This window comes from Rutilus rutilus, assembly GCF_951802725.1.
Source record: "Rutilus rutilus genome assembly, chromosome: 22".
In the NCBI taxonomy this organism is placed as follows: Eukaryota; Metazoa; Chordata; class Actinopteri; order Cypriniformes; family Leuciscidae; genus Rutilus; species Rutilus rutilus.
In genome coordinates, this window is record NC_140227.1 from 28,654,669 (window position 1) to 28,675,353 (window position 20,685).

At 36.3% G+C, this 20,685-nt stretch overlaps 1 protein-coding gene across 2 annotated transcripts in view; it reads left to right on the plus strand.

The window, feature by feature from the left end:
- epha8 (eph receptor A8) overlaps window positions 1–20,286 on the plus strand; it is an 82,395-nt gene extending 62,109 nt beyond the window's left edge. Inside the window, exons 4-17 of one of the 2 annotated variants that reach the window (XM_084395406.1) lie at window positions 5,049–5,204; window positions 5,935–6,399; window positions 7,998–8,122; window positions 8,906–9,068; window positions 10,116–10,212; window positions 11,704–11,771; window positions 11,956–12,081; window positions 13,431–13,616; window positions 14,692–14,753; window positions 14,887–15,096; window positions 16,050–16,199; window positions 17,306–17,496; window positions 18,017–18,172; window positions 19,584–20,286. In XM_084395406.1, coding sequence (XP_084251532.1) covers window positions 5,049–5,204; window positions 5,935–6,399; window positions 7,998–8,122; window positions 8,906–9,068; window positions 10,116–10,212; window positions 11,704–11,771; window positions 11,956–12,081; window positions 13,431–13,616; window positions 14,692–14,753; window positions 14,887–15,096; window positions 16,050–16,199; window positions 17,306–17,496; window positions 18,017–18,172; window positions 19,584–19,698 — 2,270 coding nt within the window. In that variant the 3' untranslated portion in view covers window positions 19,699–20,286. Of the gene's footprint in view, window positions 1–5,048; window positions 5,205–5,934; window positions 6,400–7,997; window positions 8,123–8,905; window positions 9,069–10,115; window positions 10,234–11,703; window positions 11,772–11,955; window positions 12,082–13,430; window positions 13,617–14,691; window positions 14,754–14,886; window positions 15,097–16,049; window positions 16,200–17,305; window positions 17,497–18,016; window positions 18,173–19,583 lie in introns of both variants that reach the window. The other variant, XM_084395405.1, reaches the window with a different exon arrangement.
- Window positions 20,287–20,685: the final 399 nt, after the last annotated feature.

A 20,685-nucleotide genomic window follows, 5' to 3' on the forward strand; every position in this document is an offset into this window, starting at 1 on the left:
AAAGCCGCAGACGTTATTATGACTGAAGAGTAAGTCTAATGCAGGTAGATCCTTGTATTGTAATGCAAAATATGATCCACGCTGTTTGAAATCAAAGACCTGTCTATTTAACGGCTATCAAAAGGTCATGTCTGTGTTCGCTGTTATTGTCCTCTTGGTTCAGCTTGAATTTCATGCATGAATTGGCATTTTGATAGTCAGAGCCGAAGCTTGAAGGCCCAAACGCTTGCGAGCAATTCATCTTCTCCTCTCCTTATCCGTCCCTATTTATTTCTTTATTTATTTGTACCCTCTGGTTGTTCGATCTTGAGACTCATTCCCATGTGGTTTGAGGGCCAGTCAGCATTAGGTGTTATCGTGGCCGTGCGGCTTCGGGATCTGGACGTGCCAGTCATGCTCGGTATCGCTGCTGCTGCTGGGAGTTTTGCCCCGGGATGGATTGGCCGACTCCAAATGTCACTAACCTTGATTAATGTCACCCCTAAAAGTGCTGTCGTGAAAAAAAAATTGCAGAAGCTTTTTCTTTATGATTTGAAAGAAACAATACTGGTGCAACCTGTGGAAAATCTTCGCCTTTTGATAGCTAAAAGAGAGTGTGTATCAATGCAAAGCTTCCTCCCTGAGTCCACCCAGAAGGAAACTAAGCTAAAAAGGTATTTCAAACATCGCCTTCATAGTACAATTTATTTTTTAATGATAAAATTTAGGCAGTTCTTGAGCTGAGCATGAGCTGATGTGCCTCAGAGGAATATTTCTCGCCTTAGATATGAGATGCAATGAATTAGATTTGTGCTGAAGTTTTTTAAATAAATTAAATGATGTGCTTGCAATGAATATTTGAATTTGAAAGTTTGGGGTCAGTAAGATGTTACAGTTTTATTAAAACAGTTTTATTCAGCAAGGATGCATTAAATTGCTCAAAAGTGACAGTAAAGACATTTATAATGTTACAAAAGATTTATATTTTAAATAAATGCTGTTATGTAGCACAACATTGATAATCATAATGATAATCAAAATGTCTTTGCATATTAAAATGATTTCCGAAGGATCACATGACACTGAAGACTGGAGTAATGATGCTGAAAATTCAGCTTTGCCATCACAGGAATAAATTACGTTTTTAAATATATTCAAATAGAAAAGCATATCTATATTTCACAATTTTTGTGTTTTTACTGTATTTTTGATCAAAAATATGCAGATGAGCATGAGAGTTTTATAAACAAACTTTTATTTTATTTTGTGATTTTATAAAATCTGTCTGATAGGGACATATAACACTTACTGTAATGGATGTTAAGGGTGTTGACAGCTTAGCAAAGTGCAATTTTTTTAGGAAGGAATGAGATAAAAGACATTTATAATTATAATCAGTGTTTATAGACATAGTCATCAAGGAGAAAAAGAATGAGAAAAACACTTGAAGAAGTGGGTGGTCACTGTTGTACTCTATTGACATTAGTCATTAACCCATTCACATACAGTATGACCGCCCATTTTTACATGTTTATGCCTATTCAGTATTTAGTTATCCAATCATAACAGAGGTCCTTTAGATAAGTCTTAAGGTACAGTAGCAGAAACAGTTGGTTTAATTAGTCAAAATAGGATCAGAAACTATATTTTTGGTGCAAGAAACTTTGACTAACATAATAATGGAATCATTGGACCTATAATGGTGTGTTCAAGTGAAGGTTGTAATTTTGAGTAGGGAAGTCGTGTTTTCGATGTCAAGTGCATTCAAGTCACTTTATTTGAAGCAAGATGGCGTTTAGTCTTGCGTAGCCAGCTTTCCATAGCAGCTTTGATTGGCCAAGGACCTCCCAGAGGCCGTCTGACTGACATGTAAAGCAACCAATCACAGTTCGTTTTGTTCCACGTCATGTTTAGGGGCGTGAAAATGTAACGTTGATGTTCCTACAATAACAGACCGGTGTGTAAAACTCTTGAATGTATTTTAAAGAGTTTAACTTAACATACTTCACATGAAAATCCAGTGTTTAGTTGATCCTGATACGCGCTCAGTGTCACAGTCGTAAACACAACGGCTTGCTTCTTCCATGAGGGGGTTTGACGTCACGACATCTTTGTTTCCAGGCAGACCGTTTAAGAACGAGACACACACGTCTCCCGGAAATCCTGTACAATTCAACCAATCAGATGATGACTTGGAAACTCCTGAAGTGTTTCAAATTGTATGTGCCATATAGGCTGAGACTAGATGGCGGTGTACCTTCTCTTAATTAAGTACACAAAAATACAACAAGTCTTTAAACTCTACTTCTAGAAAATTAAGAATAAAGAATATGCATCAGGTGTGTTTTATGAAGCCACTTATCGTTACTTTATCGTTACATTGTTATATTACAATGCTGTCATATTTTGCGTTTGTCATGTTTCTTGTTTAACAGAAGAAAGAAACTCATACAGGTTTGGAACCATTTTTGGGTGAACTAACCCTTTAAAGAAAATCCAGAGCTTCCCACATGTTTATTTATGTGCGTTCAAATCATAAATCCGATCTTTCCGACATGACTTGAACGCACTATAACAGTGCACTTTTGTTAGGCCATTTAGGCATTTAGCCATTATGTCATGTTTAAACAACAAATCAGAAATGCTTGCGTTGTATATTAGAGGCTGAATGGGAACATCTGTTGTGTTTTCGTGACTCTCACGGGAAACAGCACAGGCCTTCATACACCTTCAAAATGGTGCGCCGCTGTACTGTATGTGTGGCTGGTCCAAATCTAGAGCAGGACAGCATGTAGCGGGCGAATGACACACTAACGTGAGCGTGCGGGATGTGTCCGGAGCCTGAGCTATCAGTAACCCCTTCAGTGGAGAGCATGTGTGTTTGGAGGAGCTGTGATGAAGTGCCCCATTTCCAGCTATGATTTCACTGACAGAATCATACATCACTCAGACAATCCTCCCTGCTCATTAGCAGCTGTTGTTCGGCTCCCATAAGGGTTCTGAAGGTGTTTGTGAGTGTGAAGAGTGTTTCCGTGTGTATTTTCATGAGCATTGCAGTATACTCAGAATGACTCTCTTATAATAACAGGGTTTTTTTTTTTTTTTTTTTTTTTTTACACTAAGGTTGAGGACTGTATGTGATGATCGGATCTTCCTTTTAGTTGAACTATTAAAGTCATAAGGTCAAATATTTGAGCCATTTACACTACTTTTGGAAACTTCAGAAACATAATCAGACAAAATATTTTGGATAACAACATTGAAATATTTAGTCAAAAGGTTTTTTTTATATATAAAAAAAAAAAACATTTTATTTTTATTTAAAAATACTTAAGAAAATATGTAAACAGTTATTTGAATGTTTTATGTAATTTTGGCCAAAAATGTATATTATATTATATTATATTTTATTATATTATATTATATTATATTATATTATATTATATTATATTATATTATATTATATTATATTATATTATATTATATTATATTATATTGTATTGTATTATATTATATTGTATTATTTTTTTTACTTATTTTAAAATAGATATTGTTGTTATTATTAAAAAATAATCAAGATAATAAATTATTTTATTTTTTATTTTTTAATAATAAAATAACGTTTTATTACTTAGTGTTTTATCCAGAAATTTTAATTTATGGGGGTAAATTTTCAATGCACTCCAACTATTAACACGTTTTCTATTCTATTCTATTCTATTCTATTCTATTCTATTCTATTCTATTCTATTCTATTCTATTCTATTCTATTCTATTCTATTCTATATTCTATTCTACATCTCTATCAATCTTATGATAATTTCATGTTGAACTTTTATTTCTGAAATGTGGAATTTCTGTTACCATGAAAAGTTACCATGAAAAGATGCCCATTCACGATAAATTAGTTGAGTGTATGAGGTTACACTATGGTAAATAAAAACATTTCATTTGTGCCGATGCTTGAATCACCTTGTTGAATTACAACACCTTGCACAGTCTGGTCATGAAAAACACCTCGGTGGATCTTCTTTTCAACCATATTTATTTAACTATCTACACTCAGAGTAAAAATCAAGGTCAGCAAACAATGGCTGTAGATATTCATTAAAATTCATTGTAATGCAAATGTGGCTGCAATGAGAGCTGCGCTGACAGGTGCTGACAGACCAAACAGTGTGCAAAAACCCCCCAGAAGAACACCGCAGCCCTAATGTAGTGTGTGTAAACACCACTGGATAAAGAGCACTGGAGTCTCTATCTCCTCACCCCTCTTGCTTTTTTTTCCCCTTCTTTTTTTTACTCTTATCAGCTTTGAAAAGAGACTTACTAAGTAGAAAGAGTCTTAAAAGTGAGATTTCTGCCCAAACAGAAAAGGTCACCAAAGTTCATCATGATTACCTGATATCTGTCGGTGTGTATGTTGAATGCGCGCTTCTGATTGTGTTGCCAGGGGTAGTCTGTCAAAAACTTCAAAGCACAGACGTCACCGTACTCGATGAGCGTATGTTTATCGTGACCTGCTTTTCAACTCGGGAGCTTTTCAAAAAAACATCAAGGGAGGGAAGGATTAATCGGATCAAACCAAAAGAGAAAACACACAAGGATAAATACTGCAAGAAGGAATACTTTTTGGACTCCCTGGGGTTTCTGTCGGTGGAGATAAAGATCTTGCTATCGCTCTATGTTAATTCTCAATTCTTTTTCCCCCCCTAAAGCTCAGATTCCTCACCCATGTACTTGTTGTCCTTACTTGAACATTCTTTTTTGCAAACTCTGAACCGCTACACTTGAGAGTGACAGTTTCGCACTTCTTGTTCACAACTTGTTTCGAATAATATTCAAAGTCTACAAAAATTGTTTCTCTGAGTAAAACAAGATATTCAATGAGAAAGCATGTAAGACTTTATTTTATAATCAGGGAATTGTGTTGTTGGAAAATGTACTAATGAATCATGCACAAAATAAGACAATGAGCATGTATTAAGAAACTAAATAGTTCACTTTGATTTATGTACGTCTAAGCGGCAAAGAATCAGTTTGTGGACTGTGTTTGTGTTTTCTGTTAGCATGTGAGGTGGGTTTCTACAAGCCAGTGGCGGGAGATCAGCAGTGTGGGAAATGTCCTCTCCACAGTCACTCCGAGACACGAGCGGCTCTATCCTGCCCGTGTGATGCCAACTTCTATCGTTCCTCTACGGATCCACCGGCTTCTCCCTGTACAAGTGAGTCGTCATGCTTACATATCATCAAACCAAGAAATTTGAATTCATTTTTTTTAGATACAATGGCCCAGAAAAGTATTTGAAAACACATTAAAATGTCAATGAATGTCAATGCATAAGATATAAATGATCAAATTAAGTGTAATTTCAAATGCTGCAAGTCGATTACTTTTTATTTTATTTTAAGTCGATTAATTTTTAGTGGATGTATGATGTCTTTTCTCCTCATTTCCTTTTATTTTATAATTTATAAATATTGTTATTGTATAAATATTTTTTAATATATAAATAATTTGATCAGCTTGAGTAGCAAGCTTAATACTTTTTTTTAATCTTATTTTATATCATTAATTAATTTTGTTATTTTTTATTTTATTATATTTAATCGTAAAACGAAATATTTCTGTCATATGTTTTGCTTGAAAAGTGTGCTTGTGCTATCTTTCTTTAAAAGATTGATGATTATCATCATCATTATTTTTTAAATTTTTTTTTAGATTAATGCCCTAAGTGTCCAAATACTTTCTGGGAACAAAAATGTAACTTGTTCTAAACTTTTAATGAGTGTAAAAATCGTAAGACAAGATTACTTGTTGAACCAGGGTCGTGTGGTTACTGAAGTGCAAATTCAATCATTCTCTTTTGATCGGCTAGCCTGATAACCACCAATTCCCTGAACCTCACTAATTAACCTATAATTAAGAAGTGTCTAACTTCCCCCTCCCCGCAGGACCTCCGTCTGCTCCAGTAAACATCATCTCATCTGTGAACGGCACCTCGGTCAATCTGGAGTGGGGTTCACCTCTGGACGCGGGGGGCCGCAGTGATGTCATCTATGATGTCCTTTGCCAGAGGTGTGACAAAGACGGGACGCAGTGTGAGGACTGTCGGGTGGGTGCGGGTGGAAGTAATGGGGTGGGGAACGTCAATGGGGGTGTTGCAGACACCAATGGAGCTGTTGGTGGGACGGCTGGGGGAGGAGGGCTCTTGAATGGGGTCGTGGTGGCCCGGACTGGAGCGGCCACGGTGCGCTTTATCCCACAGCAGACGGGACTTACAGAACCGTGGGTGACCGTGCTGAATCTCGCCGCTCACGCTAACTACACCTTCCGTATTGTCGCGCTAAATGGAGTCACACACCTGAGCAACGAACTGCCGCAGTCTGTGATGGTCAATATCACCACAAACCAGGCAGGTAGGAGACACTGTTGGGTCATTAATGTTTGTAATGATTGTATTCATTATTCAGGTAACACTTTACAATAAGGTTCATTAGTTAACATTAGTAACATGAACTAACAATGAGCAATACATTTGTTACAGTGTGTGTTAATCTTTGTTAATGTTAGTTAATAAAAATACAGATGTTCATTGTTAGTTCATGTTTGTTCACAGTGCATTAACTAATACAACCTTTGATTTTAATAACGTATTAGTAAATGCTTAAATTAATATTAACTAAGATTGATAAATGCTGAGTATTGTTCATTCTTAGTTCATGTTAACTAAGGTCGTTAACTAATGTTAACTAATGAACCGTATTGTAAAGTGTTACCATTATTCACATAATTCTTAAAATCCAGGTCTTACTAGCCTAAGGGGTTATAGCTAGTTGACCAAACATGGTCAACCTTAGCAAAAGTGGCTCCACCAACTGATCAACGACCTAAACTAGTTTGAACCAGCTAATGACCATAATTGACTAGTTGTAGACAGTTTAGACAATATAGTCTATTAGTCCTAACCATGTTGATCACAGCCAAGCCAACTAGTAATTTAACTAAGCAACCATCTCAATTAGCTTGAACTAGCTAATAACCAGGAATGACCAGTTTGAATAGGCTTAGTCAAGGTGATCTACCAGCCCTAACCATGCTGATCTTGACCAAACCAGCTACTAATTTAACTGATCAAGCACCTACATTTGTTTGAACCAACTAATGACCATAAATGACCAGTTTTGAATAGGCTTGGTCAAGTCTGCCAGCCCAAATTAAGTTGAGCTCTGCTTCATCAGATAGCTAGTCTAGTTTGAACCAGCTAATGACTCTAAATGTTAAATTTTTAACTGCTTAGTCAAGGTGGTTTTCCAGCCCTAACCAGGGTGAACTTTGTCCCACCAGCTGTTCAAACACCTACAATAGTTTGAAATAGCTATAGTGACTGTAAATGGCCTCCTTCCAACAGTTTAGACCATGGGTTCATGTACTTAGCTAGATGGTTAGCTAAACTAGCTAGTTGATGAAACATGGGTCAACCTGGTTACGGCTTGTAGACCACATTGTCTAAACCAGGGGTGCAAAACTCGTTTCCTGGAGTTTAATTCCAGTCCTGCTCCAACACACATACCTGTAGTTTTCAAATAAGCCTGAAGGACTTGATTAACTGGAGTGTTTAATTGGGGTTGAAGCTAAACTCTGCAGGGTTGATGGAGTTTTGCACCCCTGGTTTAGACAATGTGGTCTATCAGCCGTAACCAGGTTGATCCCTGTTTCATCAGCTAGCTAATCTATCTGATTTATCTCCTAAGCAGTTTTTAATAGCTTAGTAATGGTGGTCTTCCAGCCCTTACCAGGTCCAATAAGCTAGTTGACCAACTGATCAATCAACTAAACTATCTTAAACCAGCTTAGATATAAATTAGCAGCTAGAAACCATCTAAAGCTGGTACTATCTGGATTTTCCAGCAGTGCTAATACTTAAAATTGTATTGCTTGTCATATCTATAAAATTATTGTTGTAGAATGAATCTGCTGTCTTACTAAAGGGACCATCATGTCCTTGTTTTCACAGCTCCATCTCAAGTGATGGCCGTCAGGCAAGAAAATGCCAGTCAGAACAGTGTCATTCTGTTCTGGCACGAACCAGCTCAGCCCAATGGAGTTATATTAGAATACGACATCAAATATTATGAAAAGGTAATTTCTTCATCAGAGTGAATACACTAAAGTCCTAAAGGAGTGATATTTATTCATTAACTGAGCAGATCTTGTCAAATGGCTTGATGGCGGGTCACATTTTATAGACTAGCCTGGAATCAAATATCTCACTTTAACCACTCGGTTTATTGGCAGCTCGGGCTAATTGAAAGGAAATTACCAACCAATAGCGCTCTCAGACTGATTCAGCGAGATTAGTTAAAGTGACATTGAAGGCAAACACAGCGAGTGCTGCCAAACACTGGAGGGAAGTTAATTGTCGCATGAGCCGGGAGCTTTGCTGCCTAATGGCGCAAAAGAGAAATCAGCTGTGACAGAGAATTAGTATACAGTGCCTAGTCAACAATGCCACTATGTAAATATGATTTACGTGCAATCCCTGTTTGCCAATCCGCTGCCCGTGTGTTGACTCCTGGGGAACGATGCTTAACAAAAGACCATGCAGTGGTTTTTGATGGATATACGTGCCGGCGGTCTCCTCGGGGGACAGGGCAGCATCAAAGACGTTTTAACAAAGCGAAATGCTTCGGCGGGGACAGAATTCACGGACGCAGTGGGGTGAAGCGGGGAATGCTAACAGATTAGTGAGCACTTCAATTTAATCGGTCCAATCCTCCATCCTGGGTCTCAAAACAAGATTTTGTTGGGTCCTGGTGTGAATTGTCCACTATTGTCTTTATGGATTGTAATTATATAAATGACCTTAAATAGTCTATTTGTTTGAGTGTAACGTCTCATTGTCTGACTGGGATTTTTCCACAGGACCACGAACAGACAAGTTATGCTACAATAAAGTCACAGAACACCAGCGCTAAAGTGTCAGGTCTGAAGCCCGGCACGAGCTACATCTTCCAGATTCGGGCCAGAACCTCGGCTGGCTGTGGGCGATTCAGCCAGTCTGTGGAGATTCAGACCGGGAAAGCACGTGAGTGTTAAATAGTGCTACTGACATGAACGATAGTCAAATCATGCGGCTTGTTGAGGAAAGACGGGCCATTATTTTTCCAAGCAATTGGACTGGACCAGAGGCTGTTGTTCTCATAGCAGGTGAAATATGGAAAGGAGACTTTGATGTTAATTAATTTTATAAATATTTTTGTTAATATCTGTCAGTGAGGACAAAACACAAGGGACACAGCTATGAAAGGGATCTATTTTTTAAAATAAGCTATTTTTTAAAAGAACAATGTAATGCTTATTTGTTCTTCTATTAGTTTATTTTTTAGTTTAATATTTTTTATATGTTAGTAATTAATTTAAGTAATCATTTATTATTTTTGTTTCTTTTTTTAATGAATGTACATGGAATATTGAGTTAAGAGGAGTGTGTTTTAATGTAATGTCATACGTTTGCTAAAATAAAGAGAAAATCTATTGAAATGGTAAATTTGATCTTTTCCTTCTGCAAGGACATAGTTATAATGTTTATTTGTTTTGTAAATATGTATAAATACATTGAAATAATTAAATACATTTTATATATATAGATAGATAGATAGATAGATAGATAGATAGATAGATAGATAGATAGATAGATAGATAGATAGATATAGATATAGATATTAATGTACGTACTTAACATATTAGGAAAAGTAAGTTTTGATAAAAAGTTATAATTTGTGTTTGGATTGCGTTAGGAACATTTTAGAGAAAATCATTATCTTAATTAATCTTAAAAATGTTCACAATGTATTTGTTGGTAAATTTTCTAAATTTACTAAAAAAAAGTCCAAAATATCTCCAATGATTTGTCATTGAATGATCGTGTTCTTCACAGGCACCAAAAATATAAATACAAATGTATATCTTATATCTTCAGTTTAAATATTCATATTCATATCTTGTGAAGCGTATTGTTTGGATTGTACACAAACATGCCATTTCTGGTCGAACGTCCCCTGGTGATGATTCAGAGTGTTTAATGATGCGTTAGACTTAGAGTTGATATTTGGTTTCTGTGTTTCTTCACCAGCTCCGCTGCGAAATACCAACATGGCGATTATCTGGATCTGCTTGGCTTCGGTAACGGGACTGGTGACATTTCTGGCCGTTGTCATCTGCAGAAAACGGCAAGAGGAGTACTTTGAATTGTCTGCATTCATTTTCCCTGCTTTTCTCTGTAACATATGTTAAGGGGATAGTTCATCTAGTTCGTTCCAAACCTGTATGACTTTCTTCTGTCTGTCTGTGACTGAATCATAGACTGAATGAGCAGAATTTTTGAGTAATTCAGACCGGTTTTGTGAACTGGTGCAAATGATTCATAGAAAAAATTAGACTCAAAAGAATGATTCATTCACAAATCAGACATCTGCTCTAGTGAAAGCACCAACAATAGGGTGGATGTTTAGCTTTTCCGTGAAATATCTTTGATTTTGCTATTGTACATCTTCATAAGTCATACAGGTTTAGAACGATATGATTCTCATTAATCAAGAGAATATTCATGCCAGCTTCCCATCCTGAAATAATCCCACTCAAACACCTTAATGAGTCATGCTGTAATTATCTGTGAAAGAGTTTCACTGCACTATACTCTATATATTTAGGTACATTTACACCCTGAAATACATCGTTTAAGATAACTTAGTTATCTTAGTTAAAAATACATAGTTTAAGAATGATAACTATAAAGATATCTATAATGATAACTATATTAGCGTCCACACCAGTGGATGATATCGCTCCGTTTATTGTAAGCGCTCTGTAGTTTTGTCGTCTGCCGCTTTAAATGCTCGAGCTCTTTAAGCAGAATTCTGATTGGACGTCAATGTTTTTATTGTTCATCAGCAGGAAAAATTCATTCTGAAAGTGATTCCGAAAATATTAGTTGTGGTGTGGAATCTGCTATTTTTCTACATTAAGAACAATATCTTTATTGTTATCATTATACGGGCCTGTACAATAGAAATGTTATTTTATTGATTTTAGACTAAATAACACTGCGAATATTCTTAAGTCATATATAGCGCAACAGAAATAGAAATCTCATTCATTTTCTCCATACAGAAATTGATTTAATAATGCAATAAGGTACAAAAGTGCTGCAAAAATCATAAAACTCCTATGAAGCTTTGTGAATTATGTAGTGTTTGCATATTATGTTTGAATATTTTGCTATAAAGGTCAAATGTATATTTTTTGTCTCTGTATTAAATGTATATTTAATTAATCTCAGAGCTGGTTGATTTGGATCATGACTTGAACTCTGTATTGAAGAATTTCGGAAATCCCTATGGAGAAAATGAATGTGAAAAACACTGCTCTCTATTGCGTTTTGATGCCAACGATTTCCACATGTTAGGGATGAATAATGAATTTGATGAAAATGTATTATCGCTTTAATGAACGGACACTTTTTCAGTTTGTTTGATAAATATAATGCGGCGGATTAAGTCAAAGGACGTTTGTTATTCCTATGTGATGCAAAAAAGTTAATTAAGTTTTACAGTCTTTAAGTTTTATGTTTGAATATTATTAACATGTGGGATGTACATCACAAGACCCTTTTAAAAAGAAAATAAACCTATTTCTGTTTCTCCTTCTGGATTGCGTTACAGTCGTTGTGGATACAGCAAAGCTTTCCAAGACTCAGACGAGGAGAAAATGCACTACCAAAATGGCCATGGTATGAGACGCACTCTTTTCCCCTGATGATTTCTCTTTTAATGAATTTTAGGCAGGAAACTATTGCTTTTTTGGTCCAATATCTTGCTGTAGCTGCTGCCTGGGCCCTTCAGAGATTGTGGCTGTGACTGAAAATTGCTTTCATGCTGCAATATGTGACCAAATGCTAATTCTGTTTATTCTAGTATCATTTCCAGAAGCCAGATTTTATATTGATCCCCACACATATGAGGACCCCTGCCAAGCTGTCCATGAGTTTGCCAGAGAAATTGAAGCGTCCAGGATCAAAATAGAGAAAATCATCGGTTCAGGTATAGCTGTCCTCTGCGATTGTGTGAAATACACCTGGGCATCGATTCGGGAGACTACATGAGAAAAACTGGAAAAACATTGATATGAAATGAAGAAAATAATCAAAAAAGATGATATCTTACAAATCAAGATGAAAAAAAATATATAGTTTAATATCGATCATGTCCGAATCTATCATGTTCACTTAATTTGGCTTGATATGGTGTGTTCCTGTTCCTGTTCTTGGTTAAAGCAACACCAAAGATTCTTTTGCACCTTAAAATAATGTTTCCAAAATCGTTTCAGTGGCACTTCTGCATTCGCTTTGCGGCCCTTTATCGGCTATAACCGCACTGTGCAAGTTTGCCAGATCGGATAGCGGATCTGTAGTTCGAATGAGACATAAGAAACTACAAATTTGACTTGCGTTACAATGTCATTATTTTGTTTTTTTTCGTTTCTGATGTCGCAATACATCATACTTTCATAAAATCATGCATCATACTCTACCTTGTCAGTGGACATCGTTATTTCCAAAGCCGGTGCTGGATAAATAGCGAGCGAGCGTGCGACAGCGATAATGGACAATTCCGCTTCCAACCTGTAGGGGGACCGAAGAGGGAAAGTGCTTTGGTGTTGCTTTAAGCTTTTCATCACAGTGCCTATATGATGTTGAGGTCCAAATTTGACTCTTCATTTGCTAAAAGACAGCTGTCACAAAGGGTTGCGAGCGGTCATCGACTATGTTTACATGCATCCTTCCTGATAATGCAGTTATAATGAGATTCAGGCAATATTGCGATTAAACTTTGCCTCATGTATGCACAATACTTTGATAAAAATGCCATAAATTCATAGCATAAATCATAGTTAAACGCTGATTTTAATTGCAATAAACTGCCACTTTAATTGTGTACATGTGCATCTTTTGAGTGACTGACTTCATATTTCCCGGTGTTACTCGACATGAATATAATGCAGTATATTGATGGTCGAAAACATTGAAATGCAGACACTTTTAGGCGTGTGACTGAGGCTGGATACCAAAGAACCAGCAAACAAATCTGTGTGTGAGGGTTTGACATCTTTTGAACAGGATAATGATGTAGTATGTTATGCCGCTTCATCAGGGCAGTCCTAAAAATAAAATAAAAATGTTTGCTATTTTTATCTTACTAAAAAAAAAATCTATGTTATCTAAACATCTAATGAGCACAACTGTACATGTACACATCGTTTTGGTATAAATGGCAAAACATTCAGATGTCATGTGAATATCATTGTGAAGGTTGAAAGTCTTACTTGAATCCAGATCCTACATGAGTGGACACTGTCCACTGTATAATCCTTTTTTTCTGGCACACATCAGGAGAGTTTGGGGAAGTGTGTTATGGGCGGATGAAGCTGCCCGGGAAACGTGATATCCCAGTGGCTCTGAAGACTCTTAAAGCCGGCTACACTGAGAAACAGAGGAGGGATTTCCTCGGCGAGGCCAGCATCATGGCACAGTTCGATCACCCGAACGTCATCCACCTGGAGGGGGTTGTTACCCGCAGTAAGAGCTTTAAATGTCCATCAGTGTCACACACTTGTGAATGCAACATTTTTGAAATGCGTTGTTTTGTGTTCAAAATCATTCCAAAGCATTTATGTAGCAAAATGTTTCCCCTATATCCCATATACACTATATCATTTATTAATTATATACAAATTGTTATATTATTATGTTTTACTAAATTATTTAAAAAATTCTTATATTTAAATTATAGATATATATATTTTTTTGTTATTATTATTATTTAATTATATATATATATATATATATATATGTGTGTGTTTGATTTGAATATAATACAATTTAAATTTATTTAGCAAAAAAGAAAAGAAAATATTAAAATAATATATATATATATATATATATATATGTTATGTTATTTTAATTTTATTTTATTTTATTTTTTGCTAAATAAATTTAAATTTTATTATATTCAAATCAAACACACACCTACATATATATATTATATTATATTAATTACATTTTGTGTAAAATATATATAAATATAAAAATGTTTTTTTATGTTTTTGAAATATTTTTACTAATCTATCTATCTAGATAGATAGATACAAATCTAAATTAAATTGTTAATTATCATTTTAATTTATAAACGTATTATATTATTTTATAAACGCATTATAATTTTTGTATACATTTTTAAGTAATACATGTATTTGTTATAATATTTTTTTTCTCACAAACTCAAATTGTCAGTGTGTATTTATTTATTGAGTAATCTTGTAATATGCAGTAAGATGTGACTTACTATTATTGCTAAATAAGGCCCTTGAGGTTGATATAAATAAATATATCAAATAAGGCCCTTTATATATATTTATATAAGCCCTTATATAAATAAGGCCCACTGCCTTCACATTGGGGTAATGATCACAGTATGTTTTGCAATAATGATCAGATGAATGTATATCGGTGTAAGTTAATAATGTAAGTTAAAAGTGAAGAAAACTTGTTCTGTTTTTCTTTACCCAAACATTGCATCATCTCTCCAATCTCTTGACATCTTTTTCTCGTTCTTTCCCCTGTTTTTCTCTTTGTTTTTGCATTCTCTGCCAAGGCAAACCGGTAATGATCATCACAGAGTACATGGAGAACGGCTCCTTGGACTCTTTCCTGAGGGTGTGTAAACATGTTCCTGTTTGTTCTTGTTATTTCGCTGTAGTTTTGCTTCGCCTCGCTGAACCTCCCCGTGAACCGAAGTTAAACTTCACAGATTTCTCTCCCTCGCCTTGTTTTTCTTCCCTCGAAACAGAGACATGATGGTCAGTTCACCATTATTCAGCTGGTGGGGATTCTGCGTGGCATAGCAGCTGGCATGACTTACTTGGCTGATCTGGGGTACGTCCACCGGGACTTGGCTGCCAGGAATGTTCTGGTCAACAGTAATCTGGTGTGCAAGATTTCAGACTTCGGTCTGTCGCGCGTGCTGGAGGACGACCCTGATGCAGCCTATACCACCAGTGTAAGTGTCCGTTACCGGCTCTAAACCAGTTTATAAAGCCAGAAACACACTCTGCAGAATCGATGGAGACCGCAGTACTTAAGGGGCAATAGAGTTAGCTTCAAATGTTAGTGCCATTAACTTGTATTGGCTGTTACTTGGATGTTAAATATTTAACAATAACTTTTATAAAATGGGACAAACAGTCTATTTGCACTAATGTCTGCTATAGCGCCCTCTGTGGAGATGATAGATAGATAGATAGATAGATAGATAGATAGATAGATAGATAGATAGATAGATAGATAGATAGATAGATAGATAGATAGATAGATAGATGATAGATAGATAGATAGATAGATAGATAGATAGATAGATAGATAGATAGATAGATAGATAGATAGATAGATAGATAGCAACAAATCAGCATATTAGAATGATTTCTGAAGGATCATGTGACACTAAATACATACATTACATACAGATACAGATATGATCATATATTGATTTTATTTATAATCATGTTTTTCTATTATTTATTTTTCTCTTTATCTTATTGTTGTTAGTATTTTTGCATTGTAGGATGAGAAACTACGGGAAAACTATTTCACTACATTGCATCACATGTATATGTATGTGACAAATAATAAAGAAACTTGAACCTTGAAGTCTAGAGAATACATCACAGGAATACATTTTATTTTAAAATCTATTAAAATAGAATAAAAATATAAAAATAAATTGTATTAATATTTCACAATATTGCGTTTTTTTCTGTATTTTTGAGCATAAGAGACTTATTTCAAAAGCACTGAAAATCTTTCCGTCTCCATACTTTTGATAAAAAAAAACACTTTTTTTGGAGAAAAATAAATAAAATTTCTGTTCTGTTGATGTGTTTGTTTCATATCGTTTGAATGTTTGGTGGTGTTTCTCCCTAATCTTTGTCCATCTATGTCTATATGGAACTTTAGGGAGGAAAGATCCCGATCCGTTGGACGGCACCGGAGGCCATTGCCTACCGGAAGTTCTCCTCCTCCAGTGACGTATGGAGTTATGCAGTGGTGATGTGGGAAGTGATGTCATATGGAGAACGGCCATACTGGAACTTGACCAACAGAGATGTGGGTCTAAAGTTGTGTCCCAAAGGACGCATCATACAATATGCACTTATACACTATGTACTTATGCGCTATGTACTCAACCGTGTAGTGTATGAATTTCATATACGTTTATTTTGTAATTCATCATTGGGACCCGACAGCCCCTCCGCCACATAATTAAAGCTGCGACAGTTGAGTGCATAATTAAGTGTCATAATTAATTTTGGATAATTAAGTGCATCATCTGGAAAGTTCACTTTTTCTATTTGTAATTTTCAGTGTGAACACACTACTCATGCTATTCTATGACGTTTTGTAGTATTAAATAGTGCAAGTGCTCAAATTGGGACTCGCCGTAAACTACACTTCATATTCATATTGGCTGTGGTCGGAATAGTATGCTAGCATACACTGCAAAAATTTTCATTTTCTTAATAAGCATTTTGTCATATCCTGTGCAGAAGTACATTTATCTTGGATTTGTAGGATTTTAGATTTTTCTTTTGGTATTTCAACTAAAATTGAGTAAAATATAGTAAAATAAAATAATAATAATAATCAAAAGCATGTTTCCAGTGTGATGCATCAGAAGTAACATCAGCTGTAGTTTACTACTTTTTGACTCATTATTTGATCAGATTCCCAAGAGTACGTAAAATTGGATTAAAAATATGTATATAAAAAAATGACACAGTGTGTAAATTGAGATAATGTGACAACAGTGTAGCGTACAGCTGCTTGTTAATTATTTCTCATTTCACAATGAAGAATGTTGCTCATACTATTTTCAAAAGTAGGCCGTATTTAGCATGCAGTGATAGTTTAATATTTCATTCCGAACATAACAAAACATCAGCCAAATCATTTGATCAATTAGACAAATCAATCTGACATATTCAGTTTGATTGGTTTACTGCAGGTGATTAAGTTCTTTTAAACTATCTTCTGAAATCCTGATTTTACCTCCAACAAAAACATGAAGCGGCACATCTGTTTTCAGCATTGATCGTAATAATAAAATGTTTCTTGACCACCAAATCAGCATATCAGAATGATTTCTGCTAGAGTGAATATTCCCTGCAGTGCCACGTCCCATATACGAATTGAGTTTGATTGGTTTTCTGCAGGTGATCAAGTCCGTAGAGGAGGGTTACCGACTCCCGGCCCCCATGGGCTGCCCCGGGGCCCTCCACACCCTAATGCTGGACTGCTGGCAGAAAGACCGCAACGAAAGACCCAGATTCTGCCAGATCGTCACGGTCCTGGACAAGCTGATCCGGAACCCCGAGAACCTCAAGTCAATGGACACATTGTGCAGGTGAGCGCCGGCAATCGATACATCGTCTTGGGGGGATTTACCTGACAAATGCACTTTGTCGATGTCAGATATCATCTGCATTAAAAGTCTCGCAAAGTTGACGAGAAAGTTTCATACGAGTGGCTGGGAATACGACTGGCTGGCTTAGTGTACGTTTTCCAATAAGCTCATCTCAAATAGATGTGTTCGCTGTTAAATAAAAGACCTCTGTGCTATATTGACATTGATCTGCCGTGAACCAAAAAAAGAACGCTTCTGCTTTCACAATTGGACTTGTATAAATTGCACAGCTCGGAGCGCAAGTCCTGTCAAGTTGCCGGTGCATATCCAGATGCGCAGGGAGCGTTGATGGGAAGAAATAGGGATTTCATCCCTGTATTAATCTACCCAAACCAGCCAGATCTACAGCCACCCTCTTTCCTACCTTCTCTATCATTTTAACTCATATTGATTTTCTGCTCGCCGCATTTCAAAGGTACATCTCGTACGCGCCGCCTCATTCCAACTGCTCTCATTTCAGACTAAACAGTCCTTTGATGAACAGAAGCATTCCTGATTTCAGCAGCTGCAGATCAGTGGACGAGTGGTTGGACACCATTAAGATGGGCCGTTATAAGAACCACTTTGCCGCAGGAGGGTATCTGACTCTAGGACACGTGATGAGCATGAAACAACAGTGAGTTGATTGAGTTCTCGCTCCGTAACACGATGGAGTGCTTGAGATTGCTAATGCAGAAATGAAGCCTTTTAGATGCGTCATCTCACCGTCGCAGGGTTCCAGCTGGCTTCGTGAATCTCAGCGCTGAGGTTGATGGAGGACAGATTGGAGGTGTCCTTATGGCTTTAAGCCTTTGATTGATCGTCATCTCCTCAAGTGAGATGATCAATGACCATTAGATGCAGTTTTGTGGTGTTTCAGGTGTACTATCGGTCCAGTTTTAGTGGATTTGTAGACATTGAAGCAAATCAATCTATTTGATTGATTCGATAAAAAAACAAACTGTGAACCAGCTTGGTGGAGAGACCAGCTTTATCGTGGATTTCAGGTTTTTAGCGGATTTCATGGGTTTACTTGTGACACATTCTCAAACCTCTGCTTTTGAATTGATTTGCTTCAGATATTTGAAAGTTTAGATCACCCAAAAATGCAAATTTACCAAACCCACATGACTTTGTTTCTTCCGACTTTTGTACTGTATTCCAAGTCTTCTGACGCCTTTATGGGAGGAATAAAGCAAACGGAAATACATGTTTCATTAATTGAGATAAAGCTAATTTTTTTATTAAATATAAATAATAGATGAAAATCACAATAGCGAAAGCACAGCGAAATTACTAGTATAAAAATAATACTAAAATAACACTGATTAGTAATTCCTTGAAAGCAATTATGTTGTCTTTTATGGCTATTTTGTCCATATTTCTCTCCATATTTCCATTTACTACTCAATCGGAATACATTGAAAGCAGTTCTGTTGTCATTTATGGCTATTTTGTCCATATTTCTCTCCATATTTCCATTTACTACTCAATGGGTCAGTCAGTGCTCTTCCTGTTGATCAATTTTGGACCAAATTCCCAGTCCCAAAAATTGGCAATTACCTTTCTGGAAATCATGTTATTAGAGTCGCTTTTATTAGATGTGATCATGAAATCAGCCACAATGTCTTCAAGATTTATGTGTGAAAAAAACCGACCAACTACAACCGTGCTTGTTGCAAATCATTTGTTTGTTTCAGATGTTTTTAATGAAACTTTAAACACAATAAGCCCATAATTAGAGCTGCACAATTAGTTGTCTGATTAATCATGTTTGTGGTTACAATTGCCGTGATTAACAAATCTTGAAAAGGGTCAATTACAGCAATAGAAAGATTTCTGTGTAAATGTTTGTGTAGCAGTTGAGCATTGTAGGCAATAGCAGGCGTTAAGTCTGAGATCACATTAATAATGGATGAGTTTTAATGTGAGTTTTAAAGCTTGTTTTGGATGTTTACATTCATAATACATTATATGAATAAAAAAAATAATCATAATTATGAGGGAAACAATTGATCATAATCAGTTAATCGCATTTCTTTCTCCAGTGACATGCAGCGGTTGGGAGTCACATTAATGGGCCATCAGAAGAAGATCATGACCAGCGTCCAGGTGATGAGAGCCCAAGTACTGAACCAGAGCGTGCCGTCAGTGCACATATAATCACAGACCTCATCAGAATGCAAGTACATATTGATCTGATATGTGTTTGGGTCTTGTGTATGAACTTCAAAAGACTCTCCCTTCCTTAGCGAAAACCTGACGTGGACTGCTACTGGGATAAGGATGGAGTTTTTCTTCTTCAGCGGGACATTCTGCAATTATCTCTTTTACTTCCTTTTGTAAATGTTTGGACTGCCTTAAATGACGCGTAATTTAAGTATCGTTGTACATGGATAAAGATTTTATGAATAATAGAGTCATGAATATGTGAAAAGTGGACCTAATAATGAATATTAAAAAGGTGGAAATGAATATGCATAGTTTTGCCACACCCACCACAGCACCACAACGGCTTGGATGAAACTACGAGTGCCTCAAGCGCTGGGACGTGACGGAAAACAATGCGACGCCACGGGAGAGTAAGAGTTAAGCTACAAACCGAGACCCTCGGGAGGAAAACGTTCGGGCTCCTGCGAAAGCTGTGGAGCGCACAAGAATACGGACAAACGCTGAATTAGTCTCTGTGGTCGTAAAAAGGGAAAAAGGCAATTATGTATGTCATGTGTTTGATTAAACACTCTGAAACTCAACCTGCTGTTATTTATTGCGAGCTGAACAGCGCCGGATCCCTCTGGAAATGGGAGGAATGAATATGTGTAAATGTTGGTCTGCGGAAAACAGAAATACTTTTAACGTACATTCCGCTTGAAATCTGTCTGAAATGGAATCTCTATCTTTCTCATTCAAGTGGATTCAGAGTTCAGGCCAGTTTTAAAATATTTATTCTCACCCTGGGAAAATCGAGTATTCTCCGAGTTTGGGCTGTTTTACATCATTCATTTGACCACGGATTCAATAATGAGCTAAAAGGGGAATCGCACATAATTGTGTGGATCTTGTAGGCCTAATGGTGGGACTGACTAATTTAAAGTCAACATGAAATCATAACTGACCCTGTTTACTTTACTAGATGTTCCTGGTCTTATT